Consider the following 20,559-nt stretch of genomic DNA (forward strand, 5'->3'; position numbering starts at 1 on the left):
GCAGGCAGGCAAGTCTGGGGACTCCCGTTCCCAGAACGCCGACAAAAAGTGGTGTCAAGAGGGTGATGTTTTATTGTCAGCAAAATTTCAAGTCGAAACACATTAAGAAATATGAGCTATGAAGAAAAAACAAATTCACATCCACAGATGATCTAGCAACGACTACAAGCAAAACTTGTTGTAGTAGACAGTCAGAAAGTCGTCGTGCTAAGGCACCGTAGAACAACAACCGTCGCCAATAAAGAATAGCGTAGGTTGGAAAGATCCAACCTGAAAACACATAAACGCAGACGAATTACAATCAGATCCGAGCAAATTCACCAAGGACAGATCCACGTAGACACACCTTCACACGTATACCGATGATGCTAGACACACCATCGGGACGGGGGTAAGGCAAATGTGTCTCTTTTTGGCAGCAGTAGTACGTTTTTACCCAGGCGGCCAGACGACAGTCGCAGCGCGCAAGAAGCGGTGATTTGTCACGCCGCGGGGTAGGGAGCAATCCCGCCCGCCCATCTCGCCATCCGGCGGCCACGGAGGTGCGCAGGGCAGGCGGCCGCAAAAAAGGCCGACCACGAGCGCACCACATACGGAGCCCGAGGCGACGCCCCGACGACTCCACCCATCAAAAGGGGGGCCGGGCGAGGCGAGCGAGCAGCAACTCCAAGCTACGCAGCACACAACTCTCTCCACCCCCAGCAATCCATCCACCCCCACCCCCCTTTCCCCTCCCCTCCCGAGCTCGGCAATGGTAAGTCCCCCTCCCCACGCCGCGCCTGCGGCCTCCGCGCGCCGATCTCGCCGCCTGTCCGCAGATCGGCGCTCGCTCGCTCTCCCCCTCCTAGTCCAATTTTCCTCTGCACGCGGGGTGGATACGTGCGTGGGTCCTCGATCTCGCCGCTGGTAGGCAAGTGCTTGACGGGATGCCCGGATCGGACGAACCCGAGGCCTCCCCTTGCTTTACCTCTTTTTCTGCGTCGCCAGCGGTCGGATCGTGGGAAACCCATCTGCTCTCCTCGCGAATCTCTTGGGTGAAACGCGTGTTTTGGTCGGTAGCACGAGATTTGGCTGGGGAGGGGTTGACTGGCCGCTCGGATCCCTAGTTTTAGGAACTTGTAATCGGTAGATCCAGGCTATACTCAGCTGATCTGTGTTGTCAACATGCATCTGCCTGTTAGCTAGCAACCCTTGCCGACCATGCCGTGCATCTGTGGGTAGCGCTGGCGCCGAGCCACCAAAGTATGATTTACAACCTATTGAGCGCCAGTTTTGTCTCCAAGAGATCGCTAATCCATGTTCCAGGCTAGTTGGTGGAGAAGGATAGAGAGAGATCTGGTAGTGTGTGTTAAGTTGATGGATAAGTCTGATTTAGGTGGTTGCAATTGAAAACTGTCTGCCATGCCGTGCAGAAGATTAACAAAATTTAGGATACGTAGCTCCTGATTTCAACTTTTGTTGGACTGTGACACCTTGATCCTTTTGCCATTTCATTTCCTGGTTCATGACATTGTAGTAAAATTTGGCTTCGAGCACCAATGGGGTAGTGCTCTCTTCCACTTATGTAGTAAAAGATATATAAGACTATCCGCAAAGGGGTTCCTTGAGTTGTATGTTTACTAAAGAGTCTATGATGTTGTTCAAGCAGAATTGAGGTTGCATTATCTGTGTAACTATGATATCCATCGTAACTTTGTTTATGCGCCCAGGCAAACGCTTCGTCAGGAGCTGGGATCCATGATGACTGCAAGCTGAGGTTCGTGGAGCTCAAGTCCAAGAGGATGCACCGCTTCATAACCTACAGGCTGGAGAACCAGAAGGAGGTCATTGTGGACCAAACTGGGGAGCGCGAGGCCACCTATGAGGACTTCACCAAGACCCTGCCTGAGAACGACTGCCGATTCGCAGTGTTTGACTTCGACTTCACCACCCCGGAGGATGTGCCAAAGAGCAGGATCTTCTATATCTTCTGGTATGTTCTTTTCTGATCCTTGCATTTCCCCTGCGTGGCTAGTTCACATGAACCAAAGGCTGACTGATTGCTTACGGGGATGTGTTGTGCCTGAATTCGAAAGGTCTCCTGACACCGCAAAGGTGAGGAGCAAGATGACGTACGCGAGCACCAACGAGAAGTTCAAGAGGACCCTGGACGGCATCCAGATTGAGATGCAGGCCACTGACCCGAGCGAAATCAGCCTGGACGTGATCAAGGAGCGCGCGCACTAAGGCAAATCATCCCAATGCCTCGCAATATGGATTTATGTCAACTATAGATTTGGCGGTGTGACTCTTGAAACTTTCTTGATGATTTGTGGCTTTGTTACCGTGTCGAAAGGCCCTCCTCCCGTGGTCCGTGAGACCACGGAGGGCTTGCTCTATCATGTAATCTGTTCTTTTTCCTCTGCCCATTTATATGCCGGGCCTTATGCTGCTGCACTGCACTGTTCTTCCAAGTTACGGTTATAAATAATCAAATGTTCTGTTTGGATTCGTCACAAGGCTGGTGTGTAATTCAGCATGGCAGTCTATCTGCATATCTGTTGGATATGATCTCTACCGTGTCTTTTTGTCGGGTGAAATTTCTGTTATGTGTGTTAGCTCTCTTGCTGTGCTGTGCTCTACCAACCGCACCAACATCTTTTGACTGCTAAACAGTTGAAATGTGTACTACTATATAAATAGGATATGATGCTGATGGCGACCATGATGCCGAGAGAAAGCAATGGACATGAGGCAAAGCATTCAGCATTTGTACGCTACATTACTTTAGTGCTTTGCTTGTGGCCTGTGAATGCAAACCCTTGTTCGGGTCCAATCATTTATCAGACCACCAGACAACAAGAATTTCTTTCCCCATATTCCAAAAATTCACACTTGAAATCATGAAGCTGCGTAGATCAATTTTCACACCATAAGGAGTATAAGATTTTTAGTACGGCAGTTGCCGACAGCCCAAAACACAGGAAATGAACTGTATTTCGATGGAAATTGTTCTGCTCGTTACCTACAAATCGAGTACATCTACAAGGAACTTTCCTCTGGAATCCCTCGTTCCAACTGCAGGAACAAAATGAGCCCCATGTGCTCGGTATCATCTCAAAGGCTGCCAAATTTTCTTGTTCCTGATGTAAAATATGTATGAAGAAACAGCAAAGAAAGCCATCACCGCCGAGGACAGTCAACATCTGCAACCCCCACGAGTAACACGGCACGCATCCAACAAACCTCCGAAACTTTCAACTCAGCAGAGCACGAGGCAGGCAGACCGAGGCAACGAAACCAGCTCCTCAGATAAACTCGAAAGCGTGTCACATTGATATAATCTGGTCTAACCATGGCAGTTCATATAAACGACTCTTTCTCGGCCTAGTTCAGCAGAGTTACAAAGCTACACCATAAACACTCATTCCACAACAACCAACACCCAGGGAGCAAGAAGAGCGTGCACCGACCAAGCGAAAAACGGTTTCGGCGTCGTACGCCAAAGCTATCTAAAACATGAACCAACCAACGAACGGAACAAGGGCGGGGTGCTTCAGGCGCCGGGGCCACCCCCTGAATCCATCAGAACCGGCGGACTCCGCGGTCGAAGACCCTGGCCGAGGGGCACTCGTATGACATGTGGCCCCTGCCGCCGCAGGTGTCGCAGATGACAGTGGCCATGCAGTTGCGGCTGATGTGGCCTGGCTGGCCGCACATGCGGCACGATATGTCGCGGAAGGGCCCACCATGGATCTCCGAGGCCAGGGTCGTCGTCTTCGGGCAGGCGCGGGCCAGGTGGCCCGACACGTTGCAGAGGTTGCAGATGGGGTCATTCTTGCACTCGCGGGCTATGTGGCCGGGCTGGCGGCAGTTGTTGCAGGCGCGGTCGTTGGTGCAGTCTACCGCGATGTGTCCCGGCTTAAAGCAGTTGTTGCATAGCTTGGCGTTGGACCCTGAGGCGGGGCAGTCGCGCGCCATATGCCCCGTCTTGCTGCAAGTGTGGCACAAGGCCTCGTTCTTGCATTCAGTGGCAATGTGCCCAGACTTCTTGCAGTTCCAGCAAACTGTTTTGGAAGTGCATTCTGCTGCAAAGTGCCTGACAAAAGATATATTTAAACAAGAGTTATGGCCCAACTTTTTAGAAATTAGCCAAAAGAGACAAGCAATAATAAAGAGAACTGCATACTGATCCCCACAAAGTTGAAAAAAGTACAGGTGTACAAGTACAGTAAGAGAGTGCTGAAAGTTCACTTTACCCTGGAAGATTACAATTATTGCAGGTAGAAGCAGATGGGCAATCCCTAGCAATGTGGCCAGGTCTCCTGCAGTTCTTGCAAATAATATCCCTGGAAAATCATTCAAGTTAAACATGGCCATTTTTCCATCAAAGGACGACAGATATATTATGATGATGACAAAAGTATAATATTTCCACAACTCACTAACAAAGAGCATATCAAGATAAATATTTTCCCTATTCCACTGGAACCCAGTGATCTGTGTGCATGTACAGTGGTTGATAAGGCAGTCTTCTCTTAAACGCGCCACGTAAGCTAGAGATGACAAATAAAATATAATGGACAATGGGTGATTTCTTAGTCTTATCTCTAATAACTAGATATACCTAAATATGTGCGGAGAGATATCGTTGCTTAAGAGATCATCTCTTAATTAAGAGAACGCAAGCCTTTTTTTTTAAACGCGGTCTTTTATGGCCCGATTCATTAAAAAAGGTAGAAGATAGTTGCCTAGTTAATTAACGGAAACCCGGGCGAAAACCGTTACAACTTACAACACGTCCCCAATTGGGCACCATCAACACACACACCGACCCCGGGGCCACACAACAGACGAGCCGCCGGCTCCGTTACCCAAGTAACTCCCTACAACCAAAACCAAAGCCACCGCTCCGGCATCCACACCGACCCCGAGGTCGTGCACCAGGCGAGCCGACTGCTCTGCCACCCAAGCAACCAAAGCCGACAACCTACAACCATCTCCGGAGTCGCCGCTCCTGCGTACAGATGAAAATCACACATGCCGACCCTGAGGCCGCACACCAGCTTCGTCACCCGAGCAACCAGAGCCGACACCCAACAACCAGATCCAGAGCTGCCACTCCGATTTCCACGCCAACCCCGAGGCCGCGCACCAGGCTGACCAACGACACTGCCACCCACGTGACCAATGCCGACACCCCTCCACGATGACGAGATCCGGAGTTGCCGCTCCGACTTCCACGCCGGCCCCAAGGCCACGCACCACCCGAGCCGATGGCTGCCCAGGCCAAGATCACTCCAGAACGATGCCTCCAAGAAGGAACGCGACACTAGAGCACTGTCATCGTCCGCTCCAGGAACCTGGAACTGGGGTTTCCCCCAGAGTGCGAGAGAAGAGGTTGTAGGTCCTCGAACAACGACGCCTCCAAGAAGGTGCGCCCACAGGCATGGCCATCGTCGGCTCCGGCCAAGGCAAGGGCAAGGCTTTCACCCCGAGAAGCCAACAGAAGCCCTCCCCTCAAAACGGCACACAGGAGCCACCGCCCGCCTGAACAACCACCCGCCTCCAGAGCCCAGAGTCACCGATGAGAACAGCCCTGTCGCCGCCACCCGCACCATGCAGAGCCGCCGACTAGGCTACCACATCACCACTGCAAGAGTCAGAACTAGCCACGAGTAGTCAGATCCGACGCCCCGCACAACAGCTACAGCCAACCCACCAGCCAGCACCAAGTGTCCCTCGTGCAACTGAGGGCCGACGCACTGCCGCAAAGTACTAACGCCCCCGAGCTCCGGCCATGGCGCTGCCCACGCAGCCACCACGGCCGCCGTCGCCAAAGAAGAGGTCCGGGGCCGCCGCCCCGGCGTCCGAGCACCACCCGCCATCACGGCCTCATATCCGCCCCGCTGCAGCAGCAGCACATCCCCGCACGCTCGCCCCCGCGTGCGTCGGTCCTTGTTCGCGACCCCATGAGGTAGATCCGCGACGCCGGCCTCAAGAGCGCCAGCACCGCACCTCCAGCGCAGCCACCCACGAGCAAACACACCCGCCCGCCTTCGAGGGCCTTAGCCCGCACCTCCCGCCGCAGCCACTGCACCGCTAGAGGGGGCGTTGTTGAGCGGCAGAAGCAGCCCGCCCACTCAGCCACCCGCCGGATCCACGTAGCTAGAGCCACCAGGGGCCGGATCTAGGCCGCGGGAGCAGCCGTTGACTCGCAGCACCTGTGCCCCCATCCACCACCTGCGCACGTGGGGAAAGCCACTGGCCGACAGGGGGCTTTGCCCGCTGGCGTGCACCGGCGACGCCGAGAGGGAGGGAGGGGATGGGTGGTGGTGGTGGCACCGGCGCTGGGTTCCGCCCGTGCCGCTCCTAGGAGCGACGCGGGGGCGAGAAGGTGGAACCGCAAGCTTTTTTGGGGTTTCTCTCTCCTCCACATCAGCACTTATCCTACAGGGCACTCCAAAGATAGCACCATTGTACACGCCCTTCAGGCTTTTTGCTCTTTGATGTGCTTTTTCAGTGGATTGCGGAGTACTAGCACTAACATACACCTTAGTAAATCTATAAAGTAGTGTGCTACAAGTTATAGATGGGGGGAGGGGGGTCCACACCATACAACATAATGCAGTGAGGGTGGTTATGGTACTACCTCCGTCCTAGTTTATTGGTCCCTTTCGTATTTAGTGTAAAATTTTGACCATAGATTTAACTAACAAAATATCAATGCATGTCACAGAAAATGATATCATTTGAAACTATGTTCAAATACGAATCCAACAATATAATTTTTGCTGACATGCATTAACATTTTGTTAGTAAAATATATGGTCAAAATTTGACACAAAATACAAAGGGGACTGATAAACCAGGACGGAGGTAGTATTATAGAAACAACACAGACCTGTAATGGCGTCATACTGTAAGAACATGGAAACATCACATTCAATTCATACTTCCTGATACCAAGTTCCAGTTGTTTCTCAGATCAATACCAGAGCAATATTATTGAAAAATATTGGATTCATTAATAATAATGTGTTTCTTATGAGTTAGCCAACTCCACTTAGTCCCGCCTATTCAAATCCTACCATATCTAGCAAATTTGTTCCTAAGTCCATCAAGAGAGCCTTTGATACCCATCTAACAGCTTTCCCAGAATCCAGGCTAGAAACTTGAGAGATACTCAAAAGGTACGTGTTAGCCTTGACGGAGGAAGAGATAAGTGACGTCGGCAAGTAAATCACATAAAATTCTGCCCTGACAATTTGACTGACCAGATAAGAGGCGACTGGGGCTGGTTGTGGTGGTCCAGCTAGCCCATGTAGCACACTTGAAGACAAGGGTGTAGGCATATATATCTCTAGAGATATCCATGGTTCATTCACCATATACCAATAACATTGGCATTGCCAGAAATAAACCAGGCAGCCAATTTTCTAGAGATATGTATTTCCCTGTGTGATTTAGTTAATGCAAAGCTATTGGGATAGTAAATTGGTCAGACTAAAACCTATTAAAAAGAACACCAACATGCCTCCAATACTAGTTCACCAACTAAAGATGCTTAAATAAATCAGACAAGCACAATAGCTATTATTCACATATATATTAACACTAGGACGACAAATAAATAAATAAATAAAATGTTGATTCATCATTCTATTTTTCCACAAGTGTGCTAGCTATGGTGTGTCGAATTGTTGATACCCACTCCAGTGCAGAAGAGCGGGCAAATGATACACTATTGGACAGCCAACGATGCGTGAACTTGTGCTGCAGTTGGTATTCCAGTGAATATTTCAGGTAACATAAACACTCAATGTAAATCCAAGTCAGCATAACGTATTTTGCAAGCAAGCTTCTAAGAAGAAAACATCAGCAGGTGCACAACACTACTGGACAGCCAACGATGCGTGAACTTGTGCTGCAGTAGGTATTCCAGTGAATATTTCAGGTAACATAAATACTCGATATAAATCCAAGTCAGCATAACGTATTTTGCAAGAAAGCTTCTAAGAAGAAAACATCAGAAGGTGCAGACCTGTAGCTACGACGTTCGCTGCGACGAGGAGGACTACGACCACGACGAGGTGGGCTACGGCTGCGGCGGGATGAACGTTCACTGCGCAGCCTATCTCGCCGAGGGCTTCGGCTCCTGCTCCGGCTGCGACTCCTGCTCCTACTCCTGCTCCTGCTCTTACTCTTGGTGCTGCTCTTGCTCCTGCTCCTGCTCCTGCTCCTACTCTTGCTCTTGCTTCTGCTTCTGCTCCTGCTCTTGGCCCTACCCACGCTCTTGCCACTGCCGCTGCTGGCGCTTGGTGATGGACTCACCATAACTTGATCCTAGCACATGAATTTCAAAATGAGCGTGGAACGGTCAGACTCCAAACAGATTCAGGGAGAAGGCCAAATGAAGGCAAAACCACATCTACTAATGGTAAACCTTCCTACTCAGCGAGCTCTAGAAATTAAATAACACCCATGTTAAAGGGCATGGACACAGACAAGCTTGTCCGACACCATACATGTCGGGTACATGCATTTCACACCATCCTCCAGAATCCAAATCAACAGAGGGCCATGGCTACACATATATTTAAGCATAGCTCGCTACCCCGAAACAAAATAAGCTGCAAATGGAAAAATGTACACTAAATAAGCAGCGCGACAATCAACAAACAGAACTCTAGCGCCCGAGAGGAGACTCGTATCTAAGCCTACCAGCGTATCCAATTCAAACCCAGCGTTCAACAGGGGGGTTCATTTCCAGTATGGGCTAGGCGTATGCTACTCACGGACTCGGCGGCCGCCCCGGGTCGGACGGCGACGGCGTGCGAGGAATGGGACGATCCAGGGGAGGGGAAGGGGCTCACCATGGCTCGGGGAGGAGCGTCGGGGTGGGGTGGGCCGCCGCCCGCGCAGATCTGCCGATGCCCGAGCGGGAGAGGGCGCGGAGGACGGACGGATCTGGCGGCGAGGGGCGAGGGGGCGGGAGCAGGGCGGTGGGTGAGGGAGGGAGGCCGCCGTCGGCGGAGTGGGCCGGCGAGGGAGGCGTCGGCGTAGGGGCACGCGGAGGCGCTGGGACGGCGAGGGGGTGGTTGTTTTGGGTGGGAGAAGGCCGGTGCGGTAGTGGTACTGTGCCAGTCGTGCCTGCTAGGGTTAAAAGGTATGGAAGAAACCGTGGCCCTGCCTCGTTGGTCAGCCAGCGAGTGAGTTAACGGCGGCACCAAGGCCACCGAACTTGCAGTTAAAAAATCGACTGAACTTGTCTCTGTAATTTTGTTTTACTAAGCTTGAAGTTTCGAACAAAACTGAACTCGGGCTCTCAATGTTTATTTTCGGGGTAATGTTATTCAGCGTGGAGTGGCATGACAAAACGGGGTATTTTTCGCGGCATTTATGTGTTGGAAGCATGACAATTCTTTCTAGCGAACACGGCAATTTTCATGTGTTTTTCTCTTTGATGAAATGAAGAATATTAATGATATTGGGCTATACCTACGGATATGCATGCATGCCAATACAATTTTCATCAAAATCACTTAGAATATCGATGACCAACAAATATAAGGGATTGTAGCAGTCTTCGAGGAAAGTATTTCTACCTAAATTTATTGATTCGACATAAGGAGAAGCCAATCTTTTTATAAGTTTTTAGCAGTTGAGTTGTCAATTCTCAACCACACCTGAAGAGATAACTTGCTTGCGTCAATTTATTAGTAGCAAAATAATATGATAGCAATATTGATAGAGCAACAGAAACAGAAACGGTAACAAGTTTGCAGAGTAGTAGCAAGGTGTGGCAGTAGTGAATGTGAAAGAAACAATGGAAGTAAAAGTGTAAGCATGGAAATAGATTCAATATGCAACAGTCAAAATTTAAAGCAATAGCAAACTAGCTTCAATTCATCAATTCTATATAGGCATGCATTTTATAAATAGGCACACGATGCTTGCAATAAGCATTGCATAACGTTGTCTGTTCTACCCCCCTGTGGTAGCGGTGTCTTAATAGAAACTAAGAGTAGTTAATGCACTTTTTTTAATAAAGAATCGGGATAAAGCATTAACACATGATGAATACATTAATCCTCAAGTTAAAGTCATTCGCGTCGATATCCAAGTTATTGTCACCTTGGGTTTAGAGTTCAGAACGATAACAGGTGACATGCAAATAAGATCAAGGCCATTAATATATTTAAGAAAACATAAAGGATTCAGATCTGAAATCATGGCATTCAAGCCGTAGTGACAAGCATTAAGCATAGTGAAGTCATAGCAACATTAATCTCAGAACATAATGGATACTAGGGATCAAGCTCTAACAAAAATGAAAATGATTACATAAGAAAACTCATCCAAATCCCATCTACCTCAGTATGCATATAGAATAATTACTCACACATGGATGTGAGCACCATGAAATTGTTGATGGAGAAGGGTTGGTGATGAGACGACGACGAATCCCTCTCTCTGAAGCCAGAGACAGACTCCATATTAGGTCTCCCGATGAAGAACAAGAGGTGACAGCGGCTCCGTACGATAAAACACGGTGATAAGAGCAACTCCAACGGGGCAACCCAATCGAACGCGTGCTTTGTCCGCCTTTTGTCCGTTTGGGTCGGCCAGGCGGACACCGGTGTCCGCATTTTAAAATGGGTCGGCTTGACCGTCCAACGGGGAGGCCGACCCAAATGTGACGGCATGGAAAAAAAACAAGTTGCACGAAATAAACGCAATTAAACATAAAAGTGGCCGGTCAAACGCCGGCCAAAGTCCACCTACATCTAATAAACATTAAATAAAAACATTAAAAAAGTCTGCCCCCGCCTGCTGCCGCCCCGCACGCTGCCCTAAACGTCGTCGGCCTTGCCCTTGCCCTTGCCCTCGACGTCGCCGTCGTCGGTGAGGTCGATGAAGACTGGAGCAGGGCCAACCCACCAGAACGCCGCCTGGTACGCTGCCAGGGCAGCCTCCTCCGGCGTCTGCTGGGGCGGCGGCATTGCGGCAAGCCGCGCGCGCTCCTCCTCCTCCTCCTCGAGCCGGAGCGCCTCCGCGTCGCGTTGGAGCATGGCCTCGTAGCGCATCTGCTCCTCGTCGTCGCCCTGCTCCTGGCGGAGCCAGTGCTCCTTCCATCGCTCGAGGTGGGCCGCCTCTTCCTCCGGTGTCGCTGCGAAGTAGACGGGAGGCGCGCTCACCCACTCGCGGTACTGGCCCGTCCACGAGTAGGCCTTCTCCGGCCAAATGGGTGGAGGTGGGGAGCGCTTACGCGACGGCTCCGGCTCCGACTATACGGGCGGCGACGGCGGAGGCGGCGGCACGAAGAGCGGGGTGTGGACGGAGTCCCCCGCCGCCGACAGGGCAAGGGCTTGCTCCAGCCCATCCCAGTGCGCGTCCTCCTCGATGCGGCTAGCCTCCAGCGCGTGCTGCAGGGCCTCCTCGAGGGCGGCTTGGTACTCCGCCTCCGCCTCCATGTCCTCCGGCTCTACCTGCGGGGGCGGCGGTGGGAACGGCGGCGGGACGACGTCGACACCCGAGCGACGTTGCTCCTCGTGTTCGAGGGCGAACCAAGCCTCCCAGTTAGGAGAGTCGGCGGCGTACTCGGGCAGCCGACGCTGCTCCGGTGTGAGCAGCGCGCGACGCCGACGCACCTCGTCGTCGTGCGCCCGCTGGGTCCACGGAACCGCCGACACCGGGATCCGGTTTGGATCCAAATGCCAATGGTGCGGCAGCGTCATGTCGGGGTAGGGAAGGGGCTGCCTGTACTCCCAGTGCCACCGCGCTTGGTGCACCGAGATGTGCAGGCACCGGCGTCCAGGGCGGAAACGCGTCGGCGGTGGAGGGGGAGGGGGAGCACGGGATGACGAGGCGTCGGGGGTGCCCTTCCCCTTGCCATTGCTTTTGCCGAAGAGGCCCATGGCGCGCTCTAGGGTTTGTGGTCGCCGGCGAGGAAGCAAAGGAAGTGGTGGGGGGCCAGATGTGGACGGGAGAAGTGGATGAGGCCGACCCCGCCGCACGCGTGGTTTAAAAAGGACGCGCGCACTGCTGACGCGTGGGCCCGCTGTCGGTGGTCGTCATAAATAAGAGACCGGTGGCGGTTGGGTGGCCGCCGGGTGGGGACGCGGCGGACGGCGAGGAGACGCGCGGCGCGTCCGCTTCGCGTCCGCGCCGACGCGTTCCAGGCGTAATTTTGGGCCGGAAATGGGTCGGCGCGAACGCCGGGCGAACACGATTTGAGTTTGGGTCGGCGCATTGGGCCGCCACTTTTGTCCACGTCGACCCAAACGGACGCGGGCGGACGAAATGGGTCGCCCCATTGAAGTTGCTCTAATTTTTTGTGACTTTTTTGGGTATATATGGGAATTTATGGCGGCGCCCAGGGGCCCCACACGGCTAGATGGCGCGCCATGGAGGGTGGCTCGCCACCAGGCTGTGGCCCCCTCTAGTACTTTTTCGCTCCATAATTCTTTATTTCTAAAATAATTCTTAAAAAATCCGCTGTCCAATTTCAAGCACTTTTATTTCTGCACAAAACAACATCAATGCTAGTTCTACTGAAAACAACGTCAGTTCGGATTAGTTTTATTTAAATGATACAAAATTAGAGGTCAAAATAATAGCAAAAGTATTTGAAAAAGTAAATACGTTGGAGATGTATCAAATATTGGCAGACTTTTTAATGATAAGATTGAAACACAAAATTCAAATTTGTGAACCAGGTAAGACAGAAGTGAACCCTAAAAATCCACCATAAACACATATTAGTATTACTATGGTGTGGGCACACACCCTAATTTCACTCTTGGTGGACAAGAGATGACGGCACACACAAAAAAACTCAATTACATTACATTTCCTTCAAAAAAATATCAAATAAATAATACCCAATCTATTCATTAATATAAGACGTCTTTTAGACTTTGACCAATTCAAAGTCCAAAAAAATATCTTCAAGAAAAGGTATTATATTTTGATACGGAGAGATATTAATAACAGAGGAAATACATATGCATTGGAGCTGTAGCACGAGTAAGATTGGGTAAAGAGTTGCTCACCAAGATCTGTAGACCTCTTGTATCCCTTCCTTTTAGGTCAACAAGCATCATATGTTTGGAATGGGTTGGGATCCTCTGCAGTACTGTATACCAACCCGTTTGGAATTAGCCCAAGCTCAAACCGCAAGCTACCAAATATTTGACTTGTCAACATTTTGGTCAAGCTTTAGATTACTCATGAGTTGCCAATACTAAAAACCAAAATAAACTAGAGTTGTCAAAGAGAAAAATGACATCCACCTAAACATGACAATTTTGGCCATAACAAAAAGAAAAAAAGGTATAGCGGGATACACATTGAGATACAAAAAAGACAGATCTAGCATGAATGTTTTGCAGAAAACGCCTCGAACATTCCTGAAATGATGCTTTGGTCCACATCCTCATGATGCTGCCCATTGAATCACAATCCAACGGCCGAGGTCGCACCGGAGCACCTAAGAGCATTACTAGTAAAGCCCCAAAACCCTCAAACCCCTAAAAAATAACTGCTTTTTTACAGTTTTCGTCGAAAAATGCCGTAGACTAAAACCCCTTAACCCTCAAACCCTCAAATTTTTTTAAAGGTCCAACCCTCAAACCCTCTCCCAATCCTCAAAAGTAAGGGTTGGGGAGCAAAACCTACCCCAACCCTCATTTGGCGGTTATACTCGCGCGGGAGGAAAAAATCCTCCCAACTCCCGCGCCCACGCCCGCGACCGCCGCTGCTAGTCGCCCCCGTCGCCGGCGGCCGCCCCGTCGACCTCCCGCGCGCAACGACAACGTCGTTCATGGGGAATATTCCGTTATAAGGGTTAGGTTTGAGGGTTTTAATCTTTGCCCCTGTTTTTCAACCCGTAAAAAGTGCACAAAAAGATCATTTTTGGACCGTTAAAACGCTAGTGAGGGTTCGAGGGTTCTACTAGTAATGCTAAGCTTAGGTGCTCCGGGAGCACCTGATATTCTCCCTGTGGCAACTGTCCTGCTGCAGCTTGTCATGTTGGAGCTAGTGCTGGTTACCTTTGCCACCCCCGACAAAGGGCCTCCTTGACTCGTAGAAAAAGTAAAGAAATAATATAGGAGCAGGAAATTTACCTATGATTACACTATTCATCCACTTGATTCATATGAATTGGCCATAGGAAGAATGTAAAAAGAAAAATCCTTTGATTTGAGTCAAACAAACTTTACAATCAACTCCAACCTCTTTCTTTTACATTCCTATGCATAAAGACCATAACTAACATGGTATTAATTTAATCTTATCTTTTGCATATGCTTTAGCCTTAATTTGACTGTTTTATATGATTCTTTTGTTTTTCCTAGCAAATCAAACACAGAATTCTACAAATCCACTGGTTTTACAATCCTCTGTTCTGCTTATGGAATCTTATCATATTCTTATGTTTATACTGTAATATTGAAAAGGCTATGAGAATGGTTGCGCATTAGCTAGCAGCAACAGCAATCTTGTACTCCATTCAACACCACAATTCTACAAATCCAGTGGTTTTACAATCCTCTGTTTTACTCTTGAAGTACAAAATTACATTGGCAAACTACACCTAGCAACAACCGCCGAAAAGGGTGGTGATAGTAGCACCTATCACACTGCGAGTGAACCATGCTGAATACACGCACAACTTTATTCATATCTACTATATAAATCTTGCGGCCGGCACAGCACGACACTATACGCCGGCTTGCAGAGGAAATTCGGAAGAAGAACTGGTGCAAGAAACAACATACCGTCAGCCTCAAAGAAACAACATACAGTAACGCTATGCTACTGGCACTGGCAGACAATGAACCGTCGGGTGACAGAGACCCGGGAGGCTAAGACATGGACTGGGGGTCATTCATCCCAGCGAGAAACGCGACAAAGATCCACACCATCAGGAGGCCGACCACCGCAGCCCTTATCGCGTTCTCGCAGTTGTAAGGGGATGGAAGCTCCTCCAGTTCCTCGTCGAAGTCCATGTCCGAGACTCGTGATCTGGAGCCGGCGCTGGTAAGGCTCCTGCTCCTGCTCCCCTCCCCTGCCTGGATTAGTGAACTGTCGCGAGGCTTCTTGCATCGTGAGCAGTTGCATTTGCCACCAAGAAAAGCTGGCACTATCTGTAAGAACTCAGCTAACGTCTTTTTGTATGATTCCCCCTCAAAACGCAGCTTCTGCTTTGTGGATGGTTTCAGGAGCTGCTCAGGATTGAAAAGGGAATAGTAAGTACCATAGTTGCTTATTAGATCATCTCAAAATAATTAATAATGCTCATTCAGGCTTTCATCCAGACTTTCCTGTTTTGTATGAAAAATGCATGACATAATTTTAATATGGGAGAGGCCGTAACAAAAACCAATAGAAGAGTGCGACAGGCAAATTTTGGCACTAAACCTAATACTGAGACAGGTGGTTAGACCTGCAAATTTTAGCAGTCATGTACATTAATATCACAACAGACTAACCAAACAAGATCATGAAGACATGGTCATTATCTACATAAAACAGATGTAGCTGATGATGGAGGTTTGTATATTACATGATTGATAGACAGAAAGAATGACAAGGATGCCAGCTATACAAATGTGAATCGTGTGCATTGAGTAATGGGGCAAAGATAGTAATCTTACTTGAATAAAAGTCTGTGCAATAACTCTGACAACTGGAGGAAGACGGACAACAATTAATACTCCAAGACGATTTGGGTAGTTTTCTTGAACCAAGTTGACAAACGACCTCATCATTTGCATCGGAAATTTGAATGGAGAAATCCCGTGGCAATCCAGCAAAACAGTAATTCTTGGATCTTCTTCGTTGGTCAAATGTATAATACCATGGTCAATCTGAGAAACTGGACAGAAAGATGTTAGTGATTAGTGGCCACTACTGCAACCTCAAAACAGGAAGGAAAATGACTCTGAAGTGGCAAGTAAACCAGAAAACTAACTAACTTCTAGTAAATGATAAGAACAACTAAACAAATAATTGCTGAAAGAGAAATTATGTTTTCTGTCAGATTAAGTAACAGTGGACCAATGGACCGCATGATAGAAAAATAAGGTCTATCGCAAAGTGTAAGCAAGAAATCCATTCCCATCTTACCAAGCTCTAACTGATGATGGACTATTACAAGGAAAATAACTATGGAACAAATTGATAGTCAGATAAAACAGGTTGAAAAATTACCTACTGCTTGCCCAAAACAAGGTCTATCACGAGGGGCTATGCTAGAGCACGCGAGTCCAAGACGGATTACTAAGCAAGGCCGAAGTGTAGTGTCAAACCCATGCCAAAAGACCAAATGGGACCATTTCTCAAGTTCTTGCAATGTAAGTATGTGAAAAGTTTCCCTCCAACGGATTGTCTTCTTAACTGAAGAGACCAAGATTGAAAGGTCACCATTTGCTGCCATGTGGAATCTGCGTAGTTCATCCTCACTGAACCTGAAACATACACCAGATAAACTATTCAGCCATATGGCATCGCGCTGCACGCCAGTAAGATCCTTTCTATGCTTGCCAGCACCACAACATGTAACTAGTCTTCTGATATAGAAACATGCAACTCCAAATATAACAGAATGTAACAAAAGAAAGGTTTGAACATCATGTCAAAACATAATATATTATTTTCCCCTCCAAATACCCGCCAACAAGCTACTTAGGATACAGTAAAAGGGGCTTGGATAACATAGATTTTTCTTGAGAGGTAAAACTCATGACTGGACATAAGATAACATAGACAATAACCGTTACATAACCAAGATTTTTATCAATATCTTGCAAGTTAAAATATTCAAAAGTGCAAAAGAAATATCGTTGCTCCCCCCACCCCCACCCCCGCACACCTTGTGGTGGTAGGTTAGGATTGACGTGCAAAATATGTACTCCCTCGCTAAAATGGGTGTATTTGGACGTATTTCAGTGCTAGATACATCGATTTGAGCGACAAGTAATTCCAGGCAGAGGTAGTATTACTTAATATGAATAGCAAATAGCCTAGTACAAGCCCACCTCTCAGGCAAAGTGATTCCTTGTTTTTCAAGTTCCTTGAAAAGTAGCACCAGCCAATTCTCAGAAACAACAATATCCTTTGTACCATCCCCATCAGTGGCCTCCCTAAACAAAGAAACCACCACCATCATCAAACATTAGCTGAATGCATGTGCATCGCTACAGAAGTAACAAAATAAATTCAATCTTGTGGCGGATCAATCTCCATACTAGTTCGAGCCATAGTCATATTACAAAAACAAAATAGTCATATTGCAAGATGGCAGAGATAGACAGATAGTCATATTAGAAAAACAAAATAATCCAAAACAAGATGGCAGGGATGATGGAGAGGTTCCACTTGTCAGCAAGTTACTTCTGGTGGAGGAGTAATGCCATGGCATTCATCCTATTACCACCAGCTCCAATATACAGTATATGGGAGGAAATATAAAAAGACATTTCTTTCTGTACCCTCTTCTTGATATTGCAGTTAGATGTGATCAAATTTAAATGGAACGGTTTGAGAAAATATGCTATTGTGTTTTTTAAAGCTACTTATTGTGTTTCTTCCTGAAGTCTTAACCAACCTTGTATCAGAAATCGATGATGTTTCATTTGATTCGGCAGGAAGGTCAGGAGCTCCTGTAGTGCTACTAGGTCCATCATCAGTTTCATCGCTCTTAGATGAAAGATCACCTAGTGCAGATGTGACAGATAGGAACAGCAGTGGAGTGGATAATTTCTGCATTTGGAGAAAAATCATCAGCGCTCAGAAGCAATGAAAACATAAATATATTATCATTAAAACAAATACTATTTGAGAAACAGCATAAAGCAGATGTGTCATAATAGCCAATTTAACAAAGCATTATAGAACCACAAAAAAATATACCAGAGGATTTGAAACATCATAGAACAATGTGTTATACTCCTACTCGGCAATTCAACAAAGCTTAAAACGACAAAAATACATTCAAGAGAATTCAAATAGGTAACTGAGCATACATGAGCACAGCATCACATGAATTGAATGAGATGCTCTACAGTAACTTAGTACATAGTCCCTCCGTCCCACAATATAAGATCGTTTTCCAAGCTATTAGCTTGAAAAACAATCTTATATTGTGGGATGGAGGGAGTAATATATATTATCAGGGTTAGTGCTAAAATATATTGGAAAGGAAACTACAGACATGTTTATAGTTTCTTCATCTCTCTCCAAGTCTTAATCCAGCACACACCTCAAGAAGCTTAGTCTGCAGAATAAGGAGCCAAACAAAAGCTAAGCCAAAATAAAATCTATGCCAACTCATAAGTCAGTATTTTCCACTGAGGGTTGAGTGAGCCTGAGCCTAGCACGGTTATAGCTCTTTGTTAGACTCAAAATCCGGTAAAGAAAACACCATTTATTCATATAAATATAAGAACTGATTGTGATGGTAGAGCTAATTCAAATAGCTCTGCTGGTTGTGATCCTCTCCACCAGAAGCAACTTGTTGACAAGTAGGACCATCTCCATGATCTCCACAATCTTGTTTTGGGGGTTTAAATATGTACTCCCTCCTTCCGAAAAAGCTTTTTCGGACGGAGGGAGTAATACATATGATTCTTTATACAGTTTTTCTATCTGCAAATTGTCTGGCTTTTCCCTAAGCCTAGGCTAGCTTTGATATCATTGGGTTTCCCACCAGATTGGATTTCTTTTTACTTCCGTAGCTACACATGGCCCCTCAGCTAGTTACAGATACACATGCGTTAAATCCATTGGGTGGACTAAACCAGGGGACTAAGGTGAGTACGGCGCATAGTTATATTTGTCACAAATTATGAAGCATATTATGCTTGCAACTTGCAAGTATAGTTACAGTGCTGGAGTATAACAGAGCATAGTCAACTTATCCCTGGTCTTCTAGATAAAAGAATAACAGCAAGAGAACGATTCTTTCAATTATCTTCATGCACATAGAGGAGCTAACACAATATTAATGTAGGTCACAACTTACAAAAGCACATATAATTTTGTAACAAAAAAAGAATGTGCAGCTCAGACATTTCAAGAGATCCAAGGCCTTGAAGAGCTAAGGAATAAAATTACCTGAATGCCTTGCACAACAAATTTGAGTGGTGCCCATCTTTGAATCCACCTAAATGGAGGATATCCAAGAACTTGCAGTGCTTGAATAGAATTCCATACAAAAGGACATTTTGCTTTAGAAATCCTCCTCACTACCTCAAGAGCAATAACCTTTACCAAAAACGACGCCACATGACCTGTTGACTCCCTGCTCAAGGTCAATTGTTTTGGCACAATATGCTTTATTGTCTTTGGTGAAATGGCCTTTGCTGGAGAAGCAACCAATGTACCCTGGTATTTCTTTTCACCATCTGGTTTGCTTGAAGACTGGAAGTTTTTAGTAAAATTGGCCATTCCTACAAAGCACGAGCAGAATCAGATCACGAGCCCTGCCATCTGCCTCTAGCACTACCATCAGCTCAACCAGCAATTGCAAAGCAGGTGTCTCTAACAAAGTAACAAGAAGGAAATGGAACTAACAGGAAAACAAATCCGCATACGGTTATCGGAGCAAATTTATGACGACGTGAGATATAAGAAAAGTAAACAATCAGACCATGCATTAAGAATTAAACTGCAAAACATGACAGTCCTTATCTTTTGATGTTTAACTCCTGTCAGTTTTCTAACTGTTCAATAGTATTTCCATGCTGCAGACAGAAAAGCTTTCAACAATTACAAATAATGTGTCTCTAGCAACCAGGAAATGGACCAGGGGAGAGGAGATATGCGTACAGTTATGGCCAGAAAAAATCATGTCAGCTTGTGGTATTAGAAAAGTAATCAGAACATGTCTGAAGAATTAAACTGGAAAACAGGATAATCCTTACTGAGTATTCCCAGCTATGGCACCAAATTAAAAACATACGTACTATCTGATGTGGAAGAGCTCCCATAGGTTTGTAAATAACTTTCCGTACAACAAACAGAAAACATTTCTGCACTATTGCAAGTTAGAACCCAGGAACTCTCGGAATTTCTTAGTTGAAAAGTATCTAAGTACACACACTCCAGCTATCAATTTCCCCACGACTTGCGACGAGACTATCCAAGGTCAACTAACTGTGCGTCAACGTTACTAGGGCCACTAGAACAGAACCAAATTCAGCAGAATCTCCCACTAATCGGCAGAACCCAGTAGCGGACCCAAAGTGGACCGTGTACAGTTTAATCCGTCTGAAATTTTGGGGGAAACGAGCTGCCACTAACACAACCAAATCAGACCCCCGACTGATCGACGGGGCGAAATGCGGTATCGAGGAGAGCAATCAAACACGAGGCTCTCGGAAACCCGAGGGAGCTGCGTCAGGGCTTCCATTCCATACCAGCGAGGAGATCGGCGGCCAAGGCGGATCGCCTGTGCGGTGGAGAGTGGACGGGAGGGGAGGCGTCGCGGGTTCGGTGGGCGGAGAGGGAGGAGGTGTGGACGGCCCTTCTCCGGCGCTGGCGAGGGGAGGGAGGGCGGCGGATTCGGCG

At 47.6% G+C, this 20,559-nt stretch overlaps 3 protein-coding genes and 1 pseudogene across 3 annotated transcripts; 1 reads left to right on the forward strand and 3 right to left on the reverse strand.

Moving 5' to 3' along the window:
* Positions 1-478: 478 nt before the first annotated feature.
* On the forward strand, positions 479-2,495 carry LOC123105663 (actin-depolymerizing factor 4). Its single transcript, XM_044527771.1, has 3 exons — positions 479-754; positions 1,710-1,972; positions 2,076-2,495. The coding sequence occupies exons 1-3, from the start codon at positions 752-754 to the stop codon at positions 2,224-2,226; spliced, it is 417 nt and encodes a 138-aa protein (XP_044383706.1). The 5' UTR covers positions 479-751; the 3' UTR covers positions 2,227-2,495.
* Positions 2,496-3,287: 792 nt separating this feature from the next.
* LOC123105664 (DNA-binding protein HEXBP) lies at positions 3,288-9,173 on the reverse strand. Its single transcript, XM_044527772.1, has 4 exons — positions 8,856-9,173; positions 8,024-8,325; positions 4,239-4,328; positions 3,288-4,078 (listed from the first exon to the last, which is right to left on the reverse strand). The coding sequence occupies exons 1-4, from the start codon at positions 8,856-8,858 to the stop codon at positions 3,565-3,567; spliced, it is 909 nt and encodes a 302-aa protein (XP_044383707.1). The 5' UTR covers positions 8,859-9,173; the 3' UTR covers positions 3,288-3,564.
* LOC123105665 (uncharacterized) lies at positions 4,335-8,014 on the reverse strand (annotated as a pseudogene).
* A 5,296-nt stretch (positions 9,174-14,469) lies between the features above and the next one.
* On the reverse strand, positions 14,470-20,440 carry LOC123105667 (SEC14-like protein 1; the record flags this gene model as incomplete). Its single annotated transcript, XM_044527773.1, is given in 7 exon segments — positions 14,470-15,212; positions 15,645-15,865; positions 16,201-16,457; positions 17,028-17,132; positions 17,597-17,751; positions 19,105-19,439; positions 20,409-20,440. Coding segments are annotated over 6 exon segments (1,431 nt in total). The 3' UTR covers positions 14,470-14,852.
* Positions 20,441-20,559: the final 119 nt, after the last annotated feature.

This window comes from Triticum aestivum, chromosome 5A, assembly GCF_018294505.1.
Source record: "Triticum aestivum cultivar Chinese Spring chromosome 5A, IWGSC CS RefSeq v2.1, whole genome shotgun sequence".
Classification (NCBI taxonomy): Eukaryota; Viridiplantae; Streptophyta; class Magnoliopsida; order Poales; family Poaceae; genus Triticum; species Triticum aestivum.

Excerpts from the sequence above, each read along its gene's own strand:
- LOC123105664 (XM_044527772.1), bottom strand. Across the intron at positions 4,329-8,023 it reads AGCGAACGTCGTAGCTACAG|GGATATTATTTGCAAGAACT; the intron begins GTCTGCACCTTC and ends ATGATTTTCCAG. Across the intron at positions 4,079-4,238 it reads AATAATTGTAATCTTCCAGG|GCACTTTGCAGCAGAATGCA; the intron begins GTAAAGTGAACT and ends ATCTTTTGTCAG.
- LOC123105663 (XM_044527771.1), top strand. Across the intron at positions 1,973-2,075 it reads AGGATCTTCTATATCTTCTG|GTCTCCTGACACCGCAAAGG; the intron begins GTATGTTCTTTT and ends TGAATTCGAAAG.